Below are 25328 nucleotides of genomic sequence, written 5' to 3' on the forward strand. Positions count from 1 at the left end.
GTCAGATTTTTGGCGCGAGGCGTAAATGTGATTTTTATTGTTCCGATGTAGCCCACAAGACGGCAGAACCTACTATGCACAAGAAAACACTTGACGTATAAATGTAAATGTTTTTGGTTCCGATTCAGGCCACAAGATGGCAGACCCTCCAACGCGCACGGTACCTACATTGTTGGGTGTAACGTAAAATATGCCCAAAGAATTTACCATTCGTAAATGGTTACAAAATCAACAGGATCATAAATACGACAAAACGAAAGGTTTAATATTATTTACTAAATTTGGAATAACCGATAACAACGAAATATCGGTCTATAATTTAAATGGATCCTCAATGTTAAAAGGAATCGATCGACAATATCAAGCCTAGAAAAAAAATATGATAATTTACTATAACAAATTAAATTCAGGGAATCCATAACAACGTAGTTTTATTTTGAACAACATAGGCTTATCCATATTCGTCATTTCGTTAGACATCAACATGACATAAAATGGTACCGCTGTCCGATCATTAGTAATAACAATTAAGAATGAGCCCGTATTCACTTGCACACACTTTTAAACGAGTGCCCCTCCCCCGCCGTGCGCGTGGTGGTGGGTGGCGGGGGCGCGGACGGACGTCACAGCCGGCGGGCGGCGGGCGGCGGGCGGCGGGCGGCGGGCGGCGGGCGGCGGGCGGCGGGCGGCGGGCGGCGGGCGGCGGGCGGCGGGCGGCGGGCGGCGGGCGGCGGGCGGCGGGCGGCGGGCGGCGGGCGGCGGGCGGCGGGCGGCGGGCGGCGGGCGGCGGGCGGCGGGCGGCGGGCGGCGGGCGGCGGGCGGCGGGGGGACTCCGGACCCAGGGTTGGAGGTGTAGGTGGCGGGACCCCTGGAATTTGTCATTATTGGACATTTAGTAAAATGACCGATTTTGTGCTACCGCCTGCAACATTTCGCCGCGTGAAGAGGAAATCCTCGGGCACGGTCTACGTTGGCTCGTGCCGTACGAACCGAACCGCGGCAGCCGCGTTGGGTTCTTGCTACTGCGGCTCCTTTCCCCGAACTACGTTGCTTCGTCTGCAACTACAAATCAATTATTTTAGTGTTTGTACTCAGCAGAAAGCTTGATGAGGTAGATACTTTGAACAGCTGTCTACCTCTTCAAGCTTTCTTGGCTGTCGTAACGGACAGAACAATTCGCACCATTAGAATGAAACCGACATAACTCAAAATATCATGAAATTGAGTTAATATCACCGAACGACTCAATATATCGTATTCTACTGCTCAGTTAATCAGTAGGGCTAAGATGGTCGGCTATTTATCATTTGTCATCATGCCTTACAAGTATGTAAGTTCAAAGGTGACGAGCATAGTGACAAGTGATAACACTAACCCTACTCATAGTGTTGTGTTCCTGCCGGTGAGTAAGGTTGCCAGAGCTCAATGAGGGGGGGGGGGGCGGGTTTAGGGTCGGCAACGCGCATGTAACTCCTCTGGAGTTGCAGGCGTACATAGGCTACGAAGGCTGCTTACCATCAGGCGGGCCGTATGCTTGTTTGCCACCGACGTAATATATAAAAAAAAAAATGCCACCATAATACAGCCGCAGAAACTGACCCATCTGTGCAACAATAGTACGAACTCTGTATTTTGGTCTCTTCATTATTGGGCGCAGGAAGGACCCACGTTAGCCAAACGCAAATATGAACCCATTACAGCTTGAATTTTTTTTCATTCCTCTTAATACGAACATGGCATGATACCCAAAACACAATACATCATGTTCATGTTTAGGCTTATAAAACGAAACTGTCTAATACATGTTAAGTCTAACCGATAAACAAAGTAGTTCGATCAAAAAGTGGCCTAAATAGTGACTAGCTTTTGGAAATTATAAACTAATTATAAACTATTTATTAAAAGTAACAATAATTTTATCAATGGTTACCAAATTTAATAGTTGATTAAAACATTTCAATAATAAAAGGGCAATTGCGCTTTCTATCCCCGCACCGTCCGCCGTCGGCAGGATGTTCATCCTCACACCCTAGAACCTAAATGGTCGCGCACTGTGCGGTTTAAGAGGAGTTTCCTCCCGCGGACGCTCCGGCTGTGGAATGAGCTCCCTGCCGAGGTTTTCCCGAGGGGCTACAGGGTTCTTCAAAAAAGGAGTGTACAGGTTTTTAAAGGGTCGGCAACGCGTATGTAATGCCTCTGGTGTTGCAGGCGTCCGTAGGCTACGGTGACTGCTTACCATCAGGCGGGCCGTATGCTTGTTTGCCACCGTCGTTGTAAAAAAAAATATATTTAGGAGATATTTTTTTTATATATGACATGGGTCGGTGGCAAACGAATGCAAAAGTGACTCATTCACTATCAAATCTTATTATGCGCTTTCCCAAAAAGTTGACATTTTGAATTAAGGTGCGAATTGGTTGCTTTGACGGTCACGTACTGTGATTAATCTGATTAATGCGTGGAGGAGTTTTCGTCTCGGCCTTCACATAAAAGTGAGATGTTCGCGAGAAACTGCAGCATGAGGTTCTGCTAGAACGAAGTTTATTGGGACCGTTCACGAAGACAGAGCTACATGGCGGGTGCAACTGCATCTATATTTTGTCAGACTGGTCACGCGAAAAGTAGTAAACATGAAACGGGCGAGGACACAGGACTCATAATCTTGGCGATAACGGTTTTCATACTGATTCAGGCTCATGTCACTTCCTTTAGTTTTTTGTTTCGTGGGGCCAGGCCTGCGGAATGGTTGCTTTAATTTATCTTTAGTTACAAACATTAGTCATAAAAGTCAAAATATTCTTTATTCAAATAGGCCTAGCAACAAGCACTTTTAAATCGTCAAATTTTACAAATATCATCTTAATCTAAATATCAGAGCAATTTATTGATGCAGTTATTATTGTTCTAAAAAAACATTGAATTATTCTATTATAGATATGTCAAACTTAATAATAAGAATTTCACAAAAGGATCACCAAATTTGTATATAAATACTAGTCTAGAAACTTTGTAGAAGAAAATCTAAATGTCAAAAAATACGGTATATATACATTGAATTATCAATTTCATCATTATTAACATAACAATAAATAGTTCATTATTTACAATCACACTTAATCCCACGGTGTTTCATCATTCATGTAGTCTTGTGTGCTATAATAGGCTTTAGAGATAAGCTTACGTTTTACATAATTTTTAAATTTACTAACATACAATTCAGTTATAATATTAGGAAGTTTATTGTAAAATCTTACACCATTACCCGTGAATGATTTTTTAATCTTATGGAGCCCAGGAAAGGCGAGCTTATGTCTATTTCTAGTATTAATCTTATGCATTTGACAGTTTTTGTTAAAACTGGCAATGTTTTTATGTACACACATGATATTGTCATGAATGTATGGGTGCGCAGGCGGACACGGCGCGCGCCTGCCTGGAGAGCACGGCCACGGAGATGGAGCGCCGGCTGGCCGCCGCCAACCGGGCGCTCGCCGCCGCCGAGCTGGACCGCGACGAGGTACACTTCTCACTGGCGATGACAATTACATTCAAGATACATTTATCTCTCAAAGGCCCCCGTATTTTTCAATAAAATACAGTATCTTTCCTTGCGGATCTTCGATTGAATCTTTCGCAAGTTTAAGTTTTTTACGTGTAAAATACATTGTATTTTTCGCATTACTATATTATGAATAGTGACTCGGAACGTATTGGCTCTCATACAAACAGGTGACTTTTCATTCCGCTCAGACTATATTTATACTTAGGCTAGGCTTTTTACAATATGTTTATAAAAGTAAAATACAAAAATATTATTAAGATTTGTGTCGTGCCTTATATAAATAAACTTGTGAAATACACAGTATAAAACAGGTATTATACGTGTATGATTGTATTTGTCAGACAAACGTCAGTTTTGTTTTTTCCGAAATTTACATGTATATAATAGTACAGCAATCTCTCACAAACTTACCTAACCAAGTTCGATCGGTTACTTAACAATTGCATCCGGTTTGTCTTTGGACTCCGAAAATACGACCATATCTCTGCTTATCGCAAAAAACTTAACTGGCTCCCTATTCGTAAACGTCGATCCTTGCGTATTCTCTGCACTTTGTTTACAATTTTATTTAATCCTTCAGCCCCTGATTACCTTCATTCCAAATTCAAATTTGTTACTCCGCGCCCCAGCACCGATCTCCAAACCTCCCGTAGCCTTCAACTTATTGTCCCTCGACATCGTACAGGTTTCATGTCGAATTCCTTCAACATTCAGGCAATCCGGCTGTGGAATGATCTTCCTCTCTCTATGAGACAAGCCCAGAACAAATTCTCCTTCAAGCGCATGTTGCGCAAGCATCTGTTTGACAAGGTTCAAAGGTCGTCCTCATGATGTTTCACAGTGGGTATATATTTATATATGTATGTATTTATATTTATGTATCATATTATTTATGTAAGTATAATTTTATATAATTTTGTGATATTTTTTTGTCACTTTACTCTGTATTCTGACCCTGCACCAATTAGGATATTTCGGTTTGGCTCATGGTTGACTGGTAGAGAATGCCTTCTGGCATTAAGTCCGCCATTTGTACTCTTCATGTATTGTGCAATAAAGTTTAAATAAATAAAATAAATAAATTTTACAGGAAAGAAACAGCATGAATCTTTCCCCATTTTCATCTCCACTTCTCACCAACACTTATCCTCGTCATTTCAACCAATGCCGTTGGACAAATACCTTCCCAAGAATCTGTTCCAAAACAGTGATGTGAGCTGCCTTCATATAATGGTTTCGTAACCAGATCATGAGATCTACCTTTATTTGACGACACTTCTAAATCTAGCGGCCATTAGTTTACGAGCAGCCAGTGTGCCCGCCCGAGGTATACGAGTAAAGTAAACAAGTTAGCCGAAGCCCCTCTTGCATGTAGTTGTGTACAATTGACAAAAACGCGGTAGATAGAGTATTAGTCATAGAGTTTACGGCGATATTCGCATCGAAAGCTGCATTTTGTGCAGAAAGCAACCCGCTTTGCCCAGTGATACTTGGGATCAATCTGAATGATTTTGTCCGAGGAAACACAAATTTCATCCACTGGAATTTAAGATGGCGGACCTTATCCAAAATGGCGGCTGCAAAATAATAAAAAATATAGACAAAACGGCTGCACCGATTTTAGTGATTGATATATCAATCAATTCGTATTGACGCCTGTAATCGAAGAAAAAAATACCATGTAAGAAATTAAGGATGGCGGCCTAATATGAAGAAAATTGTGATATTTTTTTCTTCGTATTTTTTCTTTTAATGAAAATAACAGCTAAATATTCTATAATCTATAATCGGCGACGGCGACGAGGGCGACGACCAGCCGCACTGCGCGTGCAAGAGCTTCTTCCAGGACGCGTGACGCTGCTGATGGGGCTCAGGGCGTGGCGGCGGCGCTGCCGTGCAAGGTCGGCGACGTCCAGCCGCTGTGTGAGGGCTCCTTCCAAGATCCGTGATGACTTGAACACTTGGGGTGTTTGTGTTCATGTACAAAGACATTTTTAAGGCAGTTCTTAGTACGATGACTAGTTATTCCGATTGATTCACAATAAGTCAGTTGTTGTAAATACTTTTGCATTTATTATAAAATAAATTGATAAAAACCGGTGTATCTCATGTTTTTATATCTTTAGTTTAGTTAAGGGTGTCCAGCAACACGACGAAAGCAGAACGGGACGAATTTAAAAACTTGAGAAAATACGATTGAAACGAGCCAAGACGATACCGTTTAATGAGGATGAAGAAAACTCCTTAAATCTTATTTTACAAGAATTTGCATTAAAAAAAGGTGGATGAAATGGAGCTGCTGTTGAAGACCATAGCAGAACTCTTCAACTGCTCTAAAATACGGGTGATTTGTTTTCTTCCTTAACTTTCTAAGAAACATTTTTGGCAAGGTCCAGATCCAGACCATGGAACTTGAAACGTACCTGAAGCGAAAAACTTTTTTTGTGACATGACTATTCAGTCAGAGAGGAAGAGGTCTCTCATAAGACTACGTCCGCCCAGAAAGGAGGTTTGCTTAGCGTCTAGAGCCTCGGGCTGTGCATTCCGGCTACTTGCTAGGATACACGATGGCCGCACTGAAGGTGGTTTGCGTGGTGGGTCCTCAGGTGCCTTAGGTCATTTGCTTGTCGGCAATGACTCACTCACGCCCTTATCTATATATACTTAATTTAATCTTTGGCCATGATTTGGCCTTATCCATCATGTTGGGTTCATGACATTTTATCAGTAAAAACCATAAAAGATGAAGCCACTTTTGTGACAGAACTTATGGGCCGAGTAAGTAGTGATATGTAAATACTCTTTGCTTCTGAACCACAGCTCAGAACGTAAAACTTCAAAACTGTCACAAATTGTCATCTACACGTCCAGTCTGCTATCGTAAATTTTACGTAAATGTTCAATCTAATCTACTAAGTGTATCTAAATGTTCGATCTGGACCGATTCACGACTCCATCTATCTAAACCGTAAGCCATGCTGAAGGGGTTGGTGCTGGTTGTGTTGTGTGCGGCGTGTGAAGTCACCGCGCGATATGCATTCTTCCGGTCGTTAGGACGCGAGGCCAGTGCGCGGCGCATCTTCGGTGGCACGGAGGTAATATAAGGTCAATATGGAATAGTAATTTCTGGTTGGGAAGACCGTTATAGGGCAAGAACCCTCGTATTTGTATACGTACCTATTTCGCTCAAACTCAGGAATGAAGAGCTACGCTCCTTTTGACTTTTTGTAAGTAGAATATCTACAAACGAAAGAGTTAGAAGCGACGAAAGATCGTGTATATAGTCATACAGATAGACGGTCTTCCTCACGTTGAGCCTAACTCAGCAACATAACCGTCCGATTGGTAGAACTTATCAGGCTGACAAAAGGTCACGAAAGCTCGAGAGACCTCACTAGCGTCTTTTGAGCGTCGGCGTCTTGTCAGCGCCATGGAGAATGGCGTCGCTGCGCAGTTGCGCCAACTCTCAGAAGACGCTAGTGTGGGGTGTCCTACTGTGTGGCGAGTACTTGTGTAACGTTGTGTCGCAGGCCCCGGCGGGCGCGTACCCGGGCGCCTGCGCGCTGCTGGACTCCTCGCTGGCGCCGCGCTGCTCCTGCACGGTGCTGGCAACGCGCTGGGCGCTCACGGCGGCGCACTGCGCGAAGCCCGAGGTGGCCTACGTGCAGTTTAATGGACGGGATCGCTCCGACTCCAATCTCGCGACTGTAAAGCTCGTCTACGCACATCCCTCGTAAGTTGACTTCAACCTTTTTTAGAGCTTTTAAACATACTAACACGGAAAGTTGAAAAATATCTTGAAAAAAGAAAAATGTGAAATAATTACTTCACGTGTGACTTCGTCAATTAAATACCAATGTAGCGTTATGGTGTCATCAAGATCGACTGATGACGGAGACTGAAGGTGTGTTTTACCCAACTTTAACATTTCTAAGCAGGGAGGTTGTCCAATGGCCGCGATCTATGTTAAATTTACCTAATACAAATGTTCCCCGGTTTCTTTAAGAGGGCTGGACTTATTCCTAGATTAAAAAAAAAAAAATCTTATGACGGTATCCTGGAGACTGAAGGGAACTCCAATTGTATAAGCACACACGCTTGTTATTTGGGTAACTGTTGTACGAGTAGAAAAAGTGAACAGTAGGTATACCGGTCTATAGATTGAAGTTTGGGTGGACAATGAGCCTGGGTTATTGCAAAGACGTCTGGACACTTGCCATAACAATGCTAACACACATTATCGAGGCAGGTGGAAGCTTTAATTTGATATAATATACGATTAAATATAAAAAAAGCTCTCCGTACGCATTTTTACTACGCAACCTATTTGCAATGTGTCAATGTGAATATTATCTCTCATTTATTTCCTATCCCAAATAAATAACAGATGAGGGTATAGATAGTCCTTACAACGTATCTCCAACTATGACTTTATACAACGAAATGACTCCATTTTAGTTCGTATGATGAAATAGATGGCCCGATTCGAAGAATGAGATACGATTCGAATTCGAAGTTCTTATTTAGATATCGTTTGTATGTTGTATAATTGACAGAAGCTCTATTCGGGCAACCAATGTCACTTTGACGTTAGAAATATCGCAGATAGATAGGTCTTATTGGGATCACAGTGGAATCTTAAATATTTATAGTAGGTATCTGCCGCAAAGAGCGCTGGTGGCCTAGCGGTAAGAGCGTGCGACTTGCAATCCGGAGGTCGCGGGTTCAAACCTCGGCTCGTACCAATGAGTTTTTCGGAACTTATGTACGAAATATCATTTGATATTTACCAGCCGCTTTTCGGTGAAGGAAAACATCGTGAGGAAACCGGACTAATCCCAACAAGGCCTAGTTTACCCTCTGGGTTGGAAGGGCGGATGGCAGTCGCTTTCGTAAAAATTAGTACCTACGCCAAATCTTGGGTTTAGTTGTCAAGCGGACCCCAGGCTCCCATGAGCCGTGGCAAAATGCCGGGACAACGCGAGGAAGAAGAAGAGGTATCTGCCGCAGATATCTAAAGCAACATTTGGTGAAAACCATAAAGCAATAGCAAACTTTTTGTGAAGTGGGTTCCTTTTTTATCAAACGTTATTTTATCTGTGCAGGTTCGAGGCCGTGGTGAGGGACCTGGGCGAGGGCCCGGACGTGGTGACGCTGCAGCACGACCTGGGCCTGGTGCGCACGCGCAGCAACATGGTGCTCTCCTCCTACTCGTACTTCCCCGTCCCCCGCGCCCCGCGCACCAACGGCGACATCGTCAGCGGCATGATGCTGTACCATATCGAGGATCTGATAGATAAGGATCATGTTCGGGTCAAAATCAGATCCATGAAGCGCCTGCGCAAATACTATAGCAAAGCGCCACAGAGGTCAATCTCCTCTCGTATTAATTTAAGATATTGTCAAAATTTGCATGTCACTTACTTATTCCTGTACCACAAGACAGATTACACGTCTCATATATTTTATTTTGAGTTTTTCTACTATAAGCCCGTCAGACCCTTGAACATGGTCCTTCGAACCGGATATAATTGAAGGAACCAGCATTTATAGGAGGACCGAAGGGAAATACCTATATATTACCAATTTATCACTGAGGATATTACGACTGCCGAGGCTGTGATGAAGAAATTCACCAGGACATCGGAATCCAGCAGTGTTGAGTGTGTTAGGAGTTGTTAGGGTCCAGCACTCGTTATTAAGGTATAATTAGGTAGGATTTATGGTGGAAAAACCAGGTTAGTGAATATTTTATTGTTTAAAGTGTATTGGTATTTATTAAGGTCCGATCAATTTGTAAGTTAGTTCGTTGTATTTATTTAAATGTGATATTCATCTAGTCAATTCTTAATTATTTTATTTATTTGAAACTCACAATAAATTGAATTGATGTTCGTTTAAATAACTTACTTTTGTCAACGCAACTTCTGACCGTTAATTTACCGCTATTCGTGTAGGTACGCTTATTCTATTCACTCGAGACTAGTCGTAATCTTTAATTTATTTGTATTGTGGATTATTTTAAACAGGAATTATTACTAGGGATTTTAAATAAAAATTGTATTTTAAATTGAATAATTTTATATGAATGATAATCTGCGAATGTATGGTCTTTGTTAATAGGTACAATAAGATAATAGTTTAGTATATTTTACATTATTTTACACGAATCAATCAATTATTTACATTTTATTCGTGATTTTGAATTATTTATTATAATTTTATTGTAAAATCTTACGAACTAGACTATTTTAGCTTATTGACTAAACTGAACACAAAGTGTAATTTTAATTATTAAATTGTTTCAATAATCGTGTTTACATCTATTAATTGTTTACATTCAAGGTCTACGTACACCAGCTTCCCAAAAATGGTTGATGAAAAGGATTTAATTCGCAAAAGAGGCAGTTACAAAGGTCAACTAACCTTGTTTACTACATACCTAGGCACAGTGAAGGAATCGTCATTAACTCAAGCTGAGGCTAGTCAATTGCAGTTGCGTATAGGTAAGATTGAGGCATTGTATGAGCTTTACGATGATGTACAGACACAGTTAGAGTGCAGCAGTGACAATTTGGACGCACATATCGCAGAGCGAGACGAGTTCCAAAATAATTATTTCTCCGTACTCTCGCGGGCCCAGGATATGCTCAACAATTTTAATAAAAAACGTGACGAATTTGAGTCATGTAGCAATCGTGGGTCGCGTAGTGGTTCAAATAATCATAAACTGGTTAAGCTGCCAACTATTCAGTTACCAAAATTTCAGGGTTCATACGAGAATTGGCTAGGTTTCCGAGATACTTTCACAAGTCTAATCCATTCTAACGATGACATTGACAACATTAATAAATTTCACTATTTAAGAGCATCGTTAGAAGGATCAGCAGCCTTAGTTATTCATTCCATAGAGTTTTCTGGGAACAATTATGAGGTAGCATGGAAACTTTTATGCGAACGGTACGATAACAAAAGGTTATTATTACAAAACCATGTATCTGCATTATTTAATGTGGAGCCGATCGCAGAAGAGTCGTCCGTGCATTTAAAACGTATTATTGACCACGTAAACAAAAACTTGAGATGTTTAGAATCCCTAGGTGAGCCTGTCAATCATTGGGACACGCTCCTTATTCACATAATTAGCAGCAAACTAGACACAAAGACATTCCGCGAGTGGGAGGAGCACAAAGGAAGCTTTGATAAGAATATTCCTATTTCATTTGATAATTTTATCACTTTTATGCGTAATCGTGCAGATTTGATTGAAACTTTAGAGTTATCGAGCGCCTCAGGCGCCGGTCAATCGAGTCAGCCGGCTAAATTTGCGTCTAAACATAGGGTATTGCTAATGTCATGATTTATTTATGTTTACATTTAAGATAGCAGTTAAATAATAATTATACCGTGACAACATTATTATGTTACCCCGATTAATACAGGGGTAGTTGGAAAAATAACATTATACTGAACACGATTTAACATTATGTCAAAACACGGTAGTTTTAGCAGGTGGTGGGGACACGGTAAATGTTGGACAGGCTCGTTCACTTGGGTTGAGGCTGTCAAAGAGGAAGCATCGTAATGAACTGGTTAGGTCAGAGTACCTGGAAGTATCCCGATTGCTGTAGTAGTAATAGTTTAGGGTAACCATGCAATAAGAAGCACAATAAATCAGAAGTGTTAACGTACCACTAACCCACATTGGGATTTTGAGATTTATTTTGATTCCTAAGTTTTATGAAACGTAAGTTATAGAAATAAAAAGTATTTTATTTCATGAGTTTAGGACGATTTACATGCTTCAGATATATGTTTTTGGCGCCTGCTTGTAAGTAATTATTATATATATTAGCAATTTAAAAAAATGCATGATGAAGTTGCAGGTAGCTTTAAAACTCGTGAGTAAAAATAGTCATTAAGAAGTATATCTTACCACTTCTTTGCAAGCAACTGAAAACAATAAATTGGCTGGTAGTTTATTGTGATAGATAATGAATTTATGATAATTTAGACAGATAATATTAAATGATTGTTGTAAATCATATGATGGCCCAAGAAAGTTAATTAAATATATATTATGATAATAAAAGTTCCTTTAAGACATCAGTATATGAGCCATCATGACCAGAAATAAATTAGTTTTGTCATTTTTAGGGTTCCGTAGCCAAATGGCATAAAACGGAACCCTTATAGTTTCGCCATGTCCGTCTGTCTGTCTGTCTGTCTGTCTGTCTGTCTGTCTGTCTGTCTGTCCGAGGCTTTGCTCCGTGGTCGTTAGTGCTAGAAAGCTGAAATTTGGCATGGATATATAAATCAATAAAGCCGAGAAAGTCGTACAATAAAATCTAAAAATTTAATTTTTTTTAGGGTACCTCCCCTACACGTAAAGTGAAGGTGAATTTTTTTTTTCGCTTCAACCCTAGAGTGTGGGGTATCGTTGGAAAGGTCTTTCAAAACTAATAGGGGGTTTCAAGAAACATTTTGTGATAAAGTGAATATATTCGGAGATAATCGCTCCGAAAGAAAAAAAAAATGTGTCCCCCCCCCTCTAACTTTTGAACCATAGGTCCAAAAAATATGAAAAAAATCGTGGAAGTAGAGCTTAAGAAAGACATTAAATGAAAACTATAGCGGACATGATCAGTTTAGCTGTTTTTGAGTTATCGCAAAAAGTTTTCCCTTCATAGTAAAAAGACTTATTTTAATTAGGTACTGATTATGCAAATTTGCCTATTTGTTTAACTCAGGTGAAAGGTACCGTTTCATCCCTTGGTTAACAATTTACTATACTTTAAGCTCGAGTTTAGCTTATTGTGACGGAAGAGTAACTACGGAACCCTACACTGAGCGTGGCCCGACATGCTCTTGGCCGGTTTATTACACATGGAGTAGGTTATGCTTTCCTATATATTTTTTTCTTTGATAAGAATTTTTAAAAGCATTTATGTATTTCATTGTTGTACACGTCATGATTTATGTTCAATGCAGCAGTTTTAGTTAAAGCTATACGAAATCAGTGAATTGGTAGTAGTAAAATAGAATACCTCGTTGGACAGCACTAAAATGCGAAATAATAAGTACCTATTTATAGACATATTTTTGTCGAAATAAATACCTACGTTTAATGGTGGCAGTGACAGTATTATACAGGTGACAGTGTTACACATGTTATCTGTAAATTTTACTCCAATTTAGCTAAAATTGTATGAGACTCATAGTTTATTTATGCTAATGAAAGCCTTACAGTTGAAAGCGGGCTAGCATAAAAATATAAGTAAATACAGATACTTATTTAAAGTAAGCTTGTTGGAACGAAACGCAAGGCTTCAGCGGGGGCTTTTGTTTAAAGCAAATAAAATATTCTTATTCTTATTCTTCTTATTCTTACTGCGGGAGACGGGGGCGACCTCTGTCTATGATATTCACTTTTAGTTAACGCTGTGACACTGCAATTTTGAACTTGAAACAAGCAACTGATCTTTCCTAATTTTTATATGTACTCGTGTGGCAGAATACAGTACATTTCTATTTTTAAACATTTTTTTATTCTGCCTGGTCCTTCTACAATCCTCAACATGGTCTTCGATGCCAGATAATTATTTGAATCAGCGAGCTACGAGATATTAAGGACAAAGGACCTCCACAACGGCTGAGACAAAGGAGAAACGCATCGTGTGAAATATTTCCTGCGCATCCAACATACCGGATTTCCAGTGAGGAGTGCAGCTTGAAACATCCCGAGGCGGCTATATCTTCACCCATCAGCTACAAAGTGGTCAACTGTTCTACCGCTATCCCGGAAAACTATATTCCGACGTCGTCTATAAGGAGTGAACAGGTTAAGAGAGCTAAAAGTGAGTCCGTTCCTTAATATCTTTCTATCATTTACATAAGAATCATTAATAGCCATTTTTCAATAATATTCCTCTATTTGACACAACTTAAATATAAACTTAGCCTAAAAAACCCTATATTACGTCTTAAAACAATAACCAAAACCTATTTAATAATCTACAATACAAATAAATCAGACTTTAAAACACAAATTCTTCAATTACACAATTGCATAATAAGTGCATCGGCCGAGCGCGGACAAACGTTTTTTTTTGCCATATCTATCGGGACGCGCGGCCGCCATAGGTAGGTACTTATCGCCATAACTTGCCCGGATTGCTTATAGTAAACAACATCGGAGTAATTAACATTAAATTCATAAGAAAGTGGTTTAGTTTACGTTCTTGGTTCATTGTGCTGGTGTTTTGGTGGAACAGAGTGTTGATAGTGCTAAGAAGGTAAATACTAAGTGCAATTTAAGATGAATGAAGCATTAATTAAAGAGTTAGTTAAAAAGAGGGGTCATATTAAGTCGCGTTTAACTAAATTTTCAGGTTATATACGCGAGTTAGCCGAAAAAGTATTGTGTGCGGCTCAGGTGACGGAACTTCAACTTCGGATTGCTAAATTGGAATGTGTTTACAACACGTATGATGAGATTCAAACCAAGTTGGAGTGTATGGCGGAGGATGACGAGGCCCAATTGAACGAGAGGTCGGATTTCGAGGATTTGTACTACTCGTCAGTCGCGGCGGCTAGGGAATTGGTAACCATGCATACTAAGGTCGCGCCTAGCGATGGGGGTTCCGAGTACAATACACGGCGTCATCCACATATAAAATGTAAGTTACCCACCATTTCTTTACCGAAATTTGGAGGCTCGTATGATACATGGCTTGAGTTTCGCGACACATTTGATAGTTTGATTAATAATGACGACTCAATCGATGATGTAAACAAGTTTCATTATTTGCGGGCTTCACTAGAAGGCAGTGCCGCGGTAATTGTACAATCCTTGGCATTGTCTAGTAGTAACTATAAAATAGCTTGGCAATTATTATGCGATAGGTATAACAATAAGCGGTTATTGGTGAATAATCATATTAAGGCCATATTCAATGTAAGCCCAATTACCAAGGAGTCACCGACAGCTATTCGGCATCTTATAGACACGATATGTAAAAATATACGTGCGTTAGCGACCCTTGATGAACGAACCACCCATTGGGATACATTATTAGTGTATATAATTTGTCAAAAACTTGACAATGTTACAAGACGAGAGTGGGAGGAGTTTGTGCCTAGTTGCGAAACAATTACTTTCGATGCTATCATACATTTCCTCAGCGATCGTGCGGATCTATTGGAAACCATGGCGATGGATGGCCCCGGACGTCGCGCGTCCTGGCCGCTCGCCGCCGGCGCCGGCGCTGACTCCGCGGCGCACGCGCGCTCCGCCGTGCGACGGGTAAAGGAAAAATGTTTCGTAGGACTAGATGAACGTGAAACCAATATTGTGAGTAGCCCACTATTTTCATATGAATGTCCATTATGTAAGCGAGGTCATTGGTTATTTGAGTGCCCCGACTTTCTCGCGTTATCTAATAACGAACGTGCAGATAAGATTCAAGGGATGAAAGTATGTTTGAATTGCTTAAAACCCGGGCACATAGCGAAGTATTGTAGGCGTGGTCCGTGCAAGTCGTGTTCATTCCGTCATAACTCGCTTTTACACGTAGATAGAATGCCGTCGAAGGCTCCAGTAGCAATGCCTGTTATAGAAGTGACTCCTAGCAGTCCGAGCGAGCACGATGAGCCCGCACCTGGCCCCAGCTGTAGTGCTAACAGCGGCCTCTTGTTGCCGGCCCATCCTGCTTTACAAGGTCAAGTCATACTGTCTACTGCCCTAGTAGAAGTATACGATCGTGACGGTAAACCGCATATGGCGCGCGCATTTTTGGACAATGGGGCTTCACCTAATTTTATTAGAGCTGATTTTTGTAAAAAGCTAAACTTACCTATTAGGGAGGTGAATGCGTCTTTGACCGGTATTAAAAATATGAAGTCGACTGTACATAAATTATGCGACGCAAAGTTCTCATCTTTGTTTGACAAAAGTTTTAGTATGAAAAGGTCATTTTACGTACTTCCACAAGTTACATGCGACTTACCTATGCAAGAGGTAAATGTATCAATGCTAGACATACCTGAACATTTAGTTTTGGCTGATCCTAAGTTCCACTCGCCGGCAGCTATCGATCTTCTTCTTGGCGCCGAGGTCTTTTGGGAATTATTAGGTAATGATAGAATTAAATTGGGACGAAACAAGCCCACAGTTTATGAAACCAAGCTAGGTTGGGTAGTGTCTGGTCGTAATGCGCATAATCCTAACTCTAAAAACATTTGTTGTAATTTTGTTCAAATGAATAATCAAGATGACGAGTTGACGCGTTTTTGGAAGTTAGACGAAGCGACAATAAAACCCGCGACTGCTTATTATACCAACGATGAACGGGCTTGCGAGGAACACTTTATTAAAAATACCTCTCGGTTACCAGACGGTAGGTTCATGGTTAGGTATCCTTTAAAGCAGCCTGCATCTTCATTGGGCGATTCTTATGAGCGGGCAAAACAATGTTTCCTGTCGTTAGAGCGCAGACTAGAGCGACAGGCACAATTGAAGTCTATGTATAAAGACTTTATGAAAGAATACGAGACTTTGGGAGACATGTCCAAGGTTACTTCCAATGAGATAGTAGGAAACTTTTTGCCCTTTCACGGCGTGTTGCGGCTATCTAGTCTCACGACAAAATTGCGGGTTGTGTTCAACGCTAGCGCACGCACGTCAACCGGAGTGACGCTGAACGACATTCAGTATGTAGGACCTACTATTCAGGACGATCTCATAGCTATCTTGTTACGGTTTAGACAATACCGCTTTGTGTACACGGCTGACGTAGAAAAAATGTATAGGAGGATAGTCGTGCACCCTGACGATAGGCATTTGCAACAAATCATTTGGCGCAAGGATCCATCTGAACCTCTGTGCACATACCAATTAAATACGGTAACTTATGGTACGGCCAGCGCTCCTTTCTTAGCTGTTAGATGTCTTAAACAGCTATCACTGGACTGCTCGGACCCTCGACTCACTGAAATCATTGCCCATGACTTTTACATGGATGACTTTTTGTCCGGGTCTGATACTGAGCAAGAGGCTGCAAGCATTATAGCTCGGGTCAGTGCAGTACTTAAAAGTGCCGGTATGCATTTACGCAAGTGGCGCTCAAATGAGTCGAGTCTCATAAATGAACATAACGACGAATCTAGGAACCTTAATCTTGGCAACTTGGACGAAAGTAAGACGCTAGGGCTAGGTTGGAAAAGTGGAGCCGATGTCTTGTACTTTACTATCGACTTAGGACCTAACCCTGAAAAAATAACCAAGCGGTTTATCCTCTCCACAGTAGCAAAAATATTTGACCCTCTAGGTCTTCTGTCACCAGTTGTCATACAGGGTAAAATTCTGCTTCAGCTTTTATGGCTTTCAAGAGTTTCTTGGGATGATGAAGTTCCTCAAGACATTTCTGAAAAGTGGAATAATATAACAATGTCTTTACCTGAATTAAACCACTTAAGCATTCCTCGCAGTGTCGTAGGAATCCACGCGTCGCGAGTGGAATTCCATATTTTTACGGATGCGTCTCAATCTGCGTACGGAGCTTGCTTGTACGTACGTACGATCACTAGCACAGGAGTAGTTACGCGGTTACTCATGGCAAAAAGTAGAGTAGCTCCAATTCGGCCGGTAACTATTCCCCGTATGGAATTATGTGGAGCTTTGATTGGAGCGCAGCTTTACCAAAAAGCTCTCATATCACTTCGCATGAAAGCAGACAGTTGTACATTTTGGTCCGATTCAATGATCGTTTTAGGTTGGCTTAGAATGCTACCAAACCAACTCAAAGTATTCGTACGAAATCGCGTAGCCGATATACTCGAAATCACTAGCGGTTGGCCTTGGCGACACGTACCTACTAAGGACAACCCAGCTGATCTGGTCTCACGCGGACTTGATGCGGGTTCAATTGCTGCTGCTGATATTTGGTGGAATGGACCAAAGTTTCTCCGTAATGACGAAGAGGACTGGCCCAAAAATCATCACGCGAGCAAGGATAGTGACGACATTAAAGCTGAGGTAATCACTGCTAATGTAGCGAGCGAAGCTACACTATCCCCTCTATCAGATTTGAACCTTACGAAGTTTTCCAATTTTACTAAACTCAAACGAGTCACGGCTTACGTTCTACGGTTTATTAATAACGCAAGACCGGGTAATAGTGTTAGATATTCAGGATTCCTTAGCACAAAAGAACTTCATACGGCTATGAATACTTTAGTAAAATTGGCGCAGATAGAATCATTTTACTCATATGAGGACGTTAAAAATAAAGCCTTACTCAAAGCCAAAGACCCGCTTACAAAACTGAATCCTTTTGTGGATTCTAAAGGACTTATGCGTGTAGGCGGAAGACTTAGAAACGGGCCTTTTAACTTTGATAAAAAGCACCCAGCTATCTTGCCGAAAGGGCATTTTATAACGGTGATATATTTTAATTCCGTTCACATCATTTTGTTACACGCGGGACCTCAAGCCATGCTAGCGTATGTAAAGACTACCTATTGGCCAATCGGTGGTCGTACCCAAGCTAGGTCAACGTATCACAAATGCGTCCTGTGCACTCGTATGCGCGGTGCAACTATAGCGCCACTTATGGGCAACTTACCCTCACCGCGAGTAGCACCAGGCTTTCCTTTCGAGGTTGTCGGGGTAGATTATGCCGGTCCTATACTGGCTGCGTCTCGAAAGGGTCGTGGTAGTCAAACCACAAAAGTATACATCGTGATCTTTGTGTGTTTTAAAACGAAATGTGTACACCTTGAGCTATGTAGTGACTTGTCTGCAGAAGGTTACATGGCGTCATTGAAGCGATTCGTTAGTCGCCGCGGCTTACCTTCTGACATATACTCCGACAACGGAACACAGTTCGTCGGGGCATATAATGATTTAAAGAGATTCCTTACCAGTCATGCGAAGACGTTATCTGAGTCTGCAGCCAATGACGGCATTCGATTTCACTTTATTCCACCATATTCACCACACTTTGGCGGTTTGTGGGAAGCCGGGGTGAAATCCACTAAACACCATTTAGTTAGAGTCTTAGGTAACTGTCACTTAACTTTTGAAGAGATTTATTGTGCATTGTGTCAAATAGAGGCCATTTTAAATTCAAGGCCTCTTACTCCTTTAACTAGCGATCCTTCTGATCTGCTACCACTTACTCCAGGCCATTTTTTGATCGGACGACCACTCACAGCTCTTCCGACTCCCTGTCTAACAGAGATTCCTCCTTTGAGACTAACACGGTACCAGAGGATAGAACAATTGAGGCAACACTACTGGGTTCGCTGGTATAAAGAATATGTCTCTGAACTTCAGGAGCGAACCAAATGGAGGCAAGCCAAGGGTCAACTTGCAGCCGGTACTATGGTCGTCATCAAAGAAGACAATCTGCCTCCAATGAAATGGAAGCTCGGCAGAATCGTTAGCGTCATCGCTGGATCTGATGGCATCAATCGCGTAGCCGACATCCGGACGTCGTCTGGGATCATCCGTCGTGCGTTCAGCAAAATATGTCCACTACCAGTCGAAAAGTAAATCTACAGTTGAAAGACCAACCTTTCAACGTGGGCGGGCATGTTGGAACGAAACGCAAGGCTTCAGCGGGGACTGCGGGAGACGGGGGCGACCTCTGTCTATGATATTCACTTTTAGTTAACGCTGTGACATTGCAATTTTGAACTTGAAACAAGCAACTGATCTTTCCTATTTTTTATATGTACTCGTGTGGCAGAATACAGTACATTTCTAATTTTAAACAATTTTTTATTCTGCCTGGTCCTTCTACAATCCTCAACAAAGCTAGTGTACAACAACGTAAACAAGCGTTTTGTGTAGTATATACTTATGTAGTTTTAATAACATGAGTAATATTAAGAGTTTGGACGTGAAAGATGAGATAAATAGAATAGCAGATTCATAATGTGAGCGTACATTATGGTAAATTTACATGAGCGAATGTAAATTAGATGATAGTACTTCATAATGTGAGCGTACATTATGGTAAATTTACATGAGCGTATGTAAATTAGATGATAGTACTTCATAATGTGAGCGTACATTATGGTAAATTTACATGAGCGTATGTAAATTAGATGATAGTACTTCATAATGTGAGCGTACATTATGGTAAATTTACATGAGCGTATGTAAATTAGATGATGATAGTTTTTCATAATGTGAGCGTACATTATGTAAATTTACTTGAGTGTAAGTAAATTAGAAGATGATAGTTTGACATAACGTTCTGACGTTGCATTATCTTATACCTTTGAACGAGCAATTCTTGTATATATATATAGTTTTCTGTGGTCTCGGAAACGGCTCTGGCGATTTCGCTGAAATTTGGTATATGGGGGTTTTTGGGGGTGTACAGTCGGTCTAGATTAGTCTTGTGTTTGGGAAGGCGCGTGTTTTCGAGTTTTCATGCGTTTTTCTTTCGACGCAGAATGTGGTCGCTGATTTCGTGTTACTGGCCACTGTCCGTCTTGTCCGGCGGGTCGGGACGCGGACGGCTAGAAACGAGTGTTACGGGTTCGAATCTCGCCCGTTGACTAACCTTTGTTTTTTTTATATGTTCAAGTTTATATATAATTTTTAAATTTTATTGTTTTGGACAGGTTTGGTTTGGTAAAAAAATGAGCTATGTAATAAGAGAAATTGGCAATAGATGGCGTTACTCTGTGACAAGTGCTGTAAGGTTGAATTCGATTGTAAATAATAATAATTGTCAGTTCACATTTTACTTTTTAAGTTTATGTAGATTATCACCTATTATACGCCACCATATTGCAATGGATAGTTGTAGCCGAGCGGAGCTCGGTCGCCCAGGTACTAGTAATTTTAAATGAGCGTATCTAAGAGATCTTAATGAAACATAAAGAGATTTGTTATGGGCTAGAAGCCTGAAATAGACAATCCTTTTTTTTTTTTTTTTATTAATGAGATAATTTAATTGGGTTAAATGACACTATACTTATGTATAATGTGACAATGGATTTTGACAGTGTGTAAATTTAAATGCATTGATTCTAAATCACTTATTTAGTATTAAACGACAATATAGAACTTGGAAAGAAGTTATGATAATTAAACTCATGCAGAGTCTGTGTAAAATTGCTGGTCAATCATATGGTCTACTAGTATGATTTAAAGTTACGCAGGTACACGATATATAATAACAATGTGAGAGAGCATTATGGTAGCTTAACATAAGCGAAGGTAACTTAAGAGAAGTTAACTCGAGTTTTTGTATGACAATAATAAATAATATATTTATTAGCATGAGAGCGAGTATTGAGAGTTTGTTGTATACAGAACTATTCAGTGTCAGTGCCAGATGATAGTTTTGTTAAAGACAACAAAGAGCGAAAGACATATAATTTATAACGAATTTGTTTGTTTCACTGATGAAAATATTTTATCACGTCAGCAGCTCGAACAAGGGTAATTTGCTGCTTAAAAACAGTGAGCAAAATCACATTTTGCTCACCGAGTGAGACAAAATAACATTCAAGTGACCTTTAGAGTCGAATGTCATTTCAACGAGCGGGGCCTAATACAAGTTCGGAATATTTGAACAAAAAAAGTGCATACGTAATTCAACGGTATATTGACGGTTTATAATAGACCCCCGAAATAAGTCAGACCGCATCGTTCCAAAACACCCTACGAGTCTTCATTCGTAATAATTAATTAATGAAATAAAAGTTTAAAATTTAATAAAAACACCATATTTTACGTATTTTATTATACAATCAAAACAAGCACTCAAAGAAATATCAAACTTTGCTTTCTTGTTGTACAAATAACTATTGTTCAATCAAGTTATTTAACTTTTGTTGGACGTGAGAGTGCGTCTAAAATTTGATCATCGATTGACGTGAGCATGCGTCATGGAAGTAGGAAATTTTTTGACGTGAGAGTTCGTCTGAAATATGATTTGTGCTTGACGTGAGTGTGCGTCAAGGAAGTTGAAAATTATTTGACGAGAGAGTGCGTCTTAAATTTGATTTTTATTTGATGTGAGCGTGCGTTTTAAATTTGATTTTTGTTTATCGTGAGAGCACGTCAAGGAAATTGTTTTTTATTTGACATGAGCATACGTCAAGGTAGTTAGAAGTTATTTGACGTGAGAGTACATCTGAAATTTGATTTTTGTGTGAAGTGAGCGTGCGTCAAGGAAAGTAAACATTAAAGTACGTGAGAGTACATCTTAACATTTTATTTTTGTTTGACGTGAGGGTTCGTCACGGATGTTGAGAATTAGATGAAATTGTTTGTTTTTTGACGGAAGTGTACACATTGAAATTGCGAATTATAAAATGCGAATGTGCGAATGGTAAATTCTGTATGACTAGTTGCTAAAGATTTGACTATGGTGGTCGCAAGAACGCGACGGATGTTTTTTTTAGTCCAAATAAGATGACTAATCTTTTCTTTGATTGGTCATAAATTATATTCTAACGTGACATTGCAAGTAATATTTACAGTATTTAGTACGATGACAAGAATGCAACTGGTTATTGATGGAATGATAATAAAAAAAAGTAATTTGTAGCTTATATTGATTTTTAATTCCAACAAGCATACGTATGTATTGATTAAACGGAGATACAGAATCACAATAGTGACTTGTGAGAGCTGTAAGTGAAATATGAAAAAAACGGAACGTTTGTAGCGAACGTTCGTTCTCTTGAAATGGTTCATATATTTTTTTTATTTTATATATGGTTGAAATTAAAATAACCCTGAGCATACGCCTCAAATTTTGGAGAGATGAATCAAACGAAGGATGAATTAGTGAAATTACACTCTTATGAAGATAAGAATTATAGATTTTTATCGACGCTGGCAGTTTAACGACTGTCGTGTGTGGAGATATACTTACGCGATTTTTTTTAAGATATAGAATTTACAGTGGCCTTGTGAGAAGAGAATATAAAGTATAAGTGGGTAAAATGTAAGACAGCGTCTTGATTACAAGTTAGATCGAAATTAAGTTTGATCTCCGTTAAATTCTATAATACAGAGTATCAAATATTTTATTTTATGAAATGAAGTAAAAAAAAAAGTATAACAAAACCTAATGGTTTACATCTACCTAATGATAGATGGTAAAATGAAAAGAGAGATAAGTTATACATAGAAAACATATTGTATGTGTGTGAGCATTGTCCGATTGAAATGGTTAATACTATTAATAGATGCTAAAATGAAAAGAGAGAAAAGTTGTACATAGAGAACAGATACTGTATGTCTGTGACTATTGTTCGATTGAAATGTGTGTTACAATTAATATTTTTTACAAAAAAAATTGTTAGAATTTGGGGAAGTTTTTCTCTTTTTCTAGGAAAAAACAGTTGTTTGAATTTCGGGTGTTGAGCCAGATGAAGAACGTAATTGAACATGAATGCGTTTAATGCTTGAGCATTGATTAAGGCTCTTGAGTTTGATATAGTGATCCAAAACTGAACTGCAGAAATTTAAACCGTCGTGAGTAATGATACAGTAGCAAGTACGTAAAGTGACTGAGTTCTAACACAGATCGAGGTTTTCTTTCTTTCTTTCGAGTAAAGAGATTTGCCTTTAAGCAGGATATTGAAAAGTATCGAGGTACTTAGGTAGGTAAGCAGAAGCCGGTATACTAGAGAAAAAGATATTGAAAGTTTATACGAGATTGATAAATATAACAGAAATTAATTGTCATTTGACGGGATAAAGAGACTTATAATGGATAGACCAGAGCAGTGTGAGTAATCTTTTTGAGAGGTGGACAAAATGCATAGTTAAAATAGAATAGAAATATTTTATTGACAAACTGTGTACAGGTGATGTCATTACAGACTAAAGTATCAAGTTACCCAGTTTGAACATGAAATTAACTACAAGCTAGTAGTATTTTCATAAAGGAATTCTGGGTTTTCTTAATGCAACCAATAATTAAGACACGAAACAGTATTGCAAAAGTTTGCTGTAGTTTGTTAGCTTACTTATAGTAGAACAATTCGTGATCTCTTGTGAGTCGATAGTGAAATGAGAAACAGAAACGTAAATAATGACCCAAACAGTTAGAAAATATAATGCCTGAAAAAATTTAACGCATATGTTCGAACAATAGGATAACTAATAAATAAGTGTTGAACGTAGTAAAAGAAAGGAATTATTAAAATTATTGAAAAAAGACAAAAACAATAGAGCAGAGAGATTGGGTATGTTATAACATACAGCTGTTTCTTTATAATTGATATCGAGAGGAATATGGAACAAAATAGGAGTATAGAAAGATGATTGTATCCTATCAAATACTTAAAAGACATGACACGATTGACTGATTCGAGTTAGCTGATGATCAGGAGTTTATCAAATGAAGTGGATGCTAATAAACCTATCCATGTTTAGTTGAGCTTTTGTAAATATTATAGTATACACGTCGCTTTATCGATGTAAAAATAAACTTTTGTTCAATTTAATCCACTCAGAACAACATAGTTGACTAAATGACTACTTATACGCAGTCTTGAGGAAAGATACATGTGTTAGAGTTGTAGCTCCTTTTTAGTATCCAACAAGCTAAATATGATAGTATTAAAAATAGTAAAATGAAATTGTGATAACATTTGACATCTTATATTGGCTATGGATGTTTAGTGTTTTTGACTGAATTTTTGAGTCGCAAACTCTTGTGACAGCGAGTTCGTGAAATTGATTAATCTTTTGGGATAATTAACTCGATGTTGTTGATGATCAGTATTAGAAGAAATATCTTTATATATATATGTGAAATTTAAAATAATTGGTAATTATTTTCATGTTTCGATAGATTAGACGATATTCATATTGCATTTTGAGATATTGTACAGACATTAGACAATAGAGACATTGTTGTATGAGTATATTTTATGCACACGAAGTTCTAACTATCATAATTTTGAAGTAACTTTAATTATTATTCGAATAAAAAGGTGTTAAATGTATAGAAATGCATTAAATAAGAGATCAGAGGTAATTATCATGGATTAAACGAGATATTCCGTTAAATAAAACTAATTATTATTAATAAAACTAATGAATGCAGATGGACGCATAATGTTGAAGTGATAAGTGCTAACAAATAAACAGTAACAGGATAGTGCCTATATAAGCATATGTATACCTACCTATGGAGATTACCAAAATACCAAATGTTATAGTATAATAAATATGTTTTACTGTACGACTTAAATATAGAACAAATATAGTATAGAGTAGACTTCAGACAGTACAAGAGTATCTCAGGTAAACAGATTTTGAGTAGTCGGGATTGTAAAGTAAACAACAGATCGGACATATTGCAAACGATTTGTTGTATCCATGGGATTTGTGACAAAGGCTAACAAGTGAAAAAAAGTAGGCACTTGAGTGTAGATGATGATAATTGCCCTAAATATAGATTACGTAGGGAAACAGGGAAGATAAAGGAACAATTATTCAGAAAGATCAATAGAGAGACGAATCTTTTGTTTGCAGATTGAATGGTGATTATCTAGAATTGGTTGGAAGTTATATTTACATAACTAACGTTTGAAACTTAGCAAACGCGGTGTTCAGTTCGAACGATTCAATATAATTTGTACTTGTAGTACCTATGGGAGTATGCGTTGTAACAGCATCAGTTAGTAGCGATGTTAAAGTTAGATAATTACGACGGGACAGATAAGATAATTGAGTTGAACGCAAATGTACATGGTCATATTTCGCAAGTTGAAA

The 25328-nt window shown here is 39.1% G+C and overlaps 2 protein-coding genes across 3 annotated transcripts in view; both read left to right on the forward strand.

Moving 5' to 3' along the window:
• LOC133533943 (ribosome-binding protein 1-like) overlaps positions 1-10166 on the forward strand; it is a 31533-nt gene extending 21367 nt beyond the window's left edge. The window contains exons 8-10 of the mRNA XM_061873033.1: positions 3413-3517; positions 7093-7295; positions 8668-10166. Coding sequence (XP_061729017.1) covers positions 3413-3517; positions 7093-7295; positions 8668-9097 — 738 coding nt within the window. The 3' untranslated portion in view covers positions 9098-10166. The remainder of the gene's footprint in view (positions 1-3412; positions 3518-7092; positions 7296-8667) is intronic.
• A 2791-nt stretch (positions 10167-12957) lies between these two features.
• Positions 12958-19384, forward strand: LOC133533942 (uncharacterized). 2 transcript variants are annotated; one of them, XM_061873032.1, is made up of 2 exons: positions 12958-14915; positions 18900-19384. In XM_061873032.1, the coding sequence occupies exons 1-2, from the start codon at positions 13881-13883 to the stop codon at positions 19116-19118; spliced, it is 1254 nt and encodes a 417-aa protein (XP_061729016.1). In that variant the 5' UTR covers positions 12958-13880; the 3' UTR covers positions 19119-19384. The 2 variants fall into 2 exon arrangements, with proteins under 2 accessions (XP_061729016.1, XP_061729014.1); XM_061873030.1 differs by having other exon boundaries at positions 12958-13857; positions 13954-19384.
• The last annotated feature ends 5944 nt before the right edge of the window (positions 19385-25328 follow it).

The sequence above is a fragment of the Cydia pomonella genome, unplaced genomic scaffold, assembly GCF_033807575.1.
Source record: "Cydia pomonella isolate Wapato2018A unplaced genomic scaffold, ilCydPomo1 PGA_scaffold_29, whole genome shotgun sequence".
NCBI classification, from domain to species: Eukaryota; Metazoa; Arthropoda; class Insecta; order Lepidoptera; family Tortricidae; genus Cydia; species Cydia pomonella.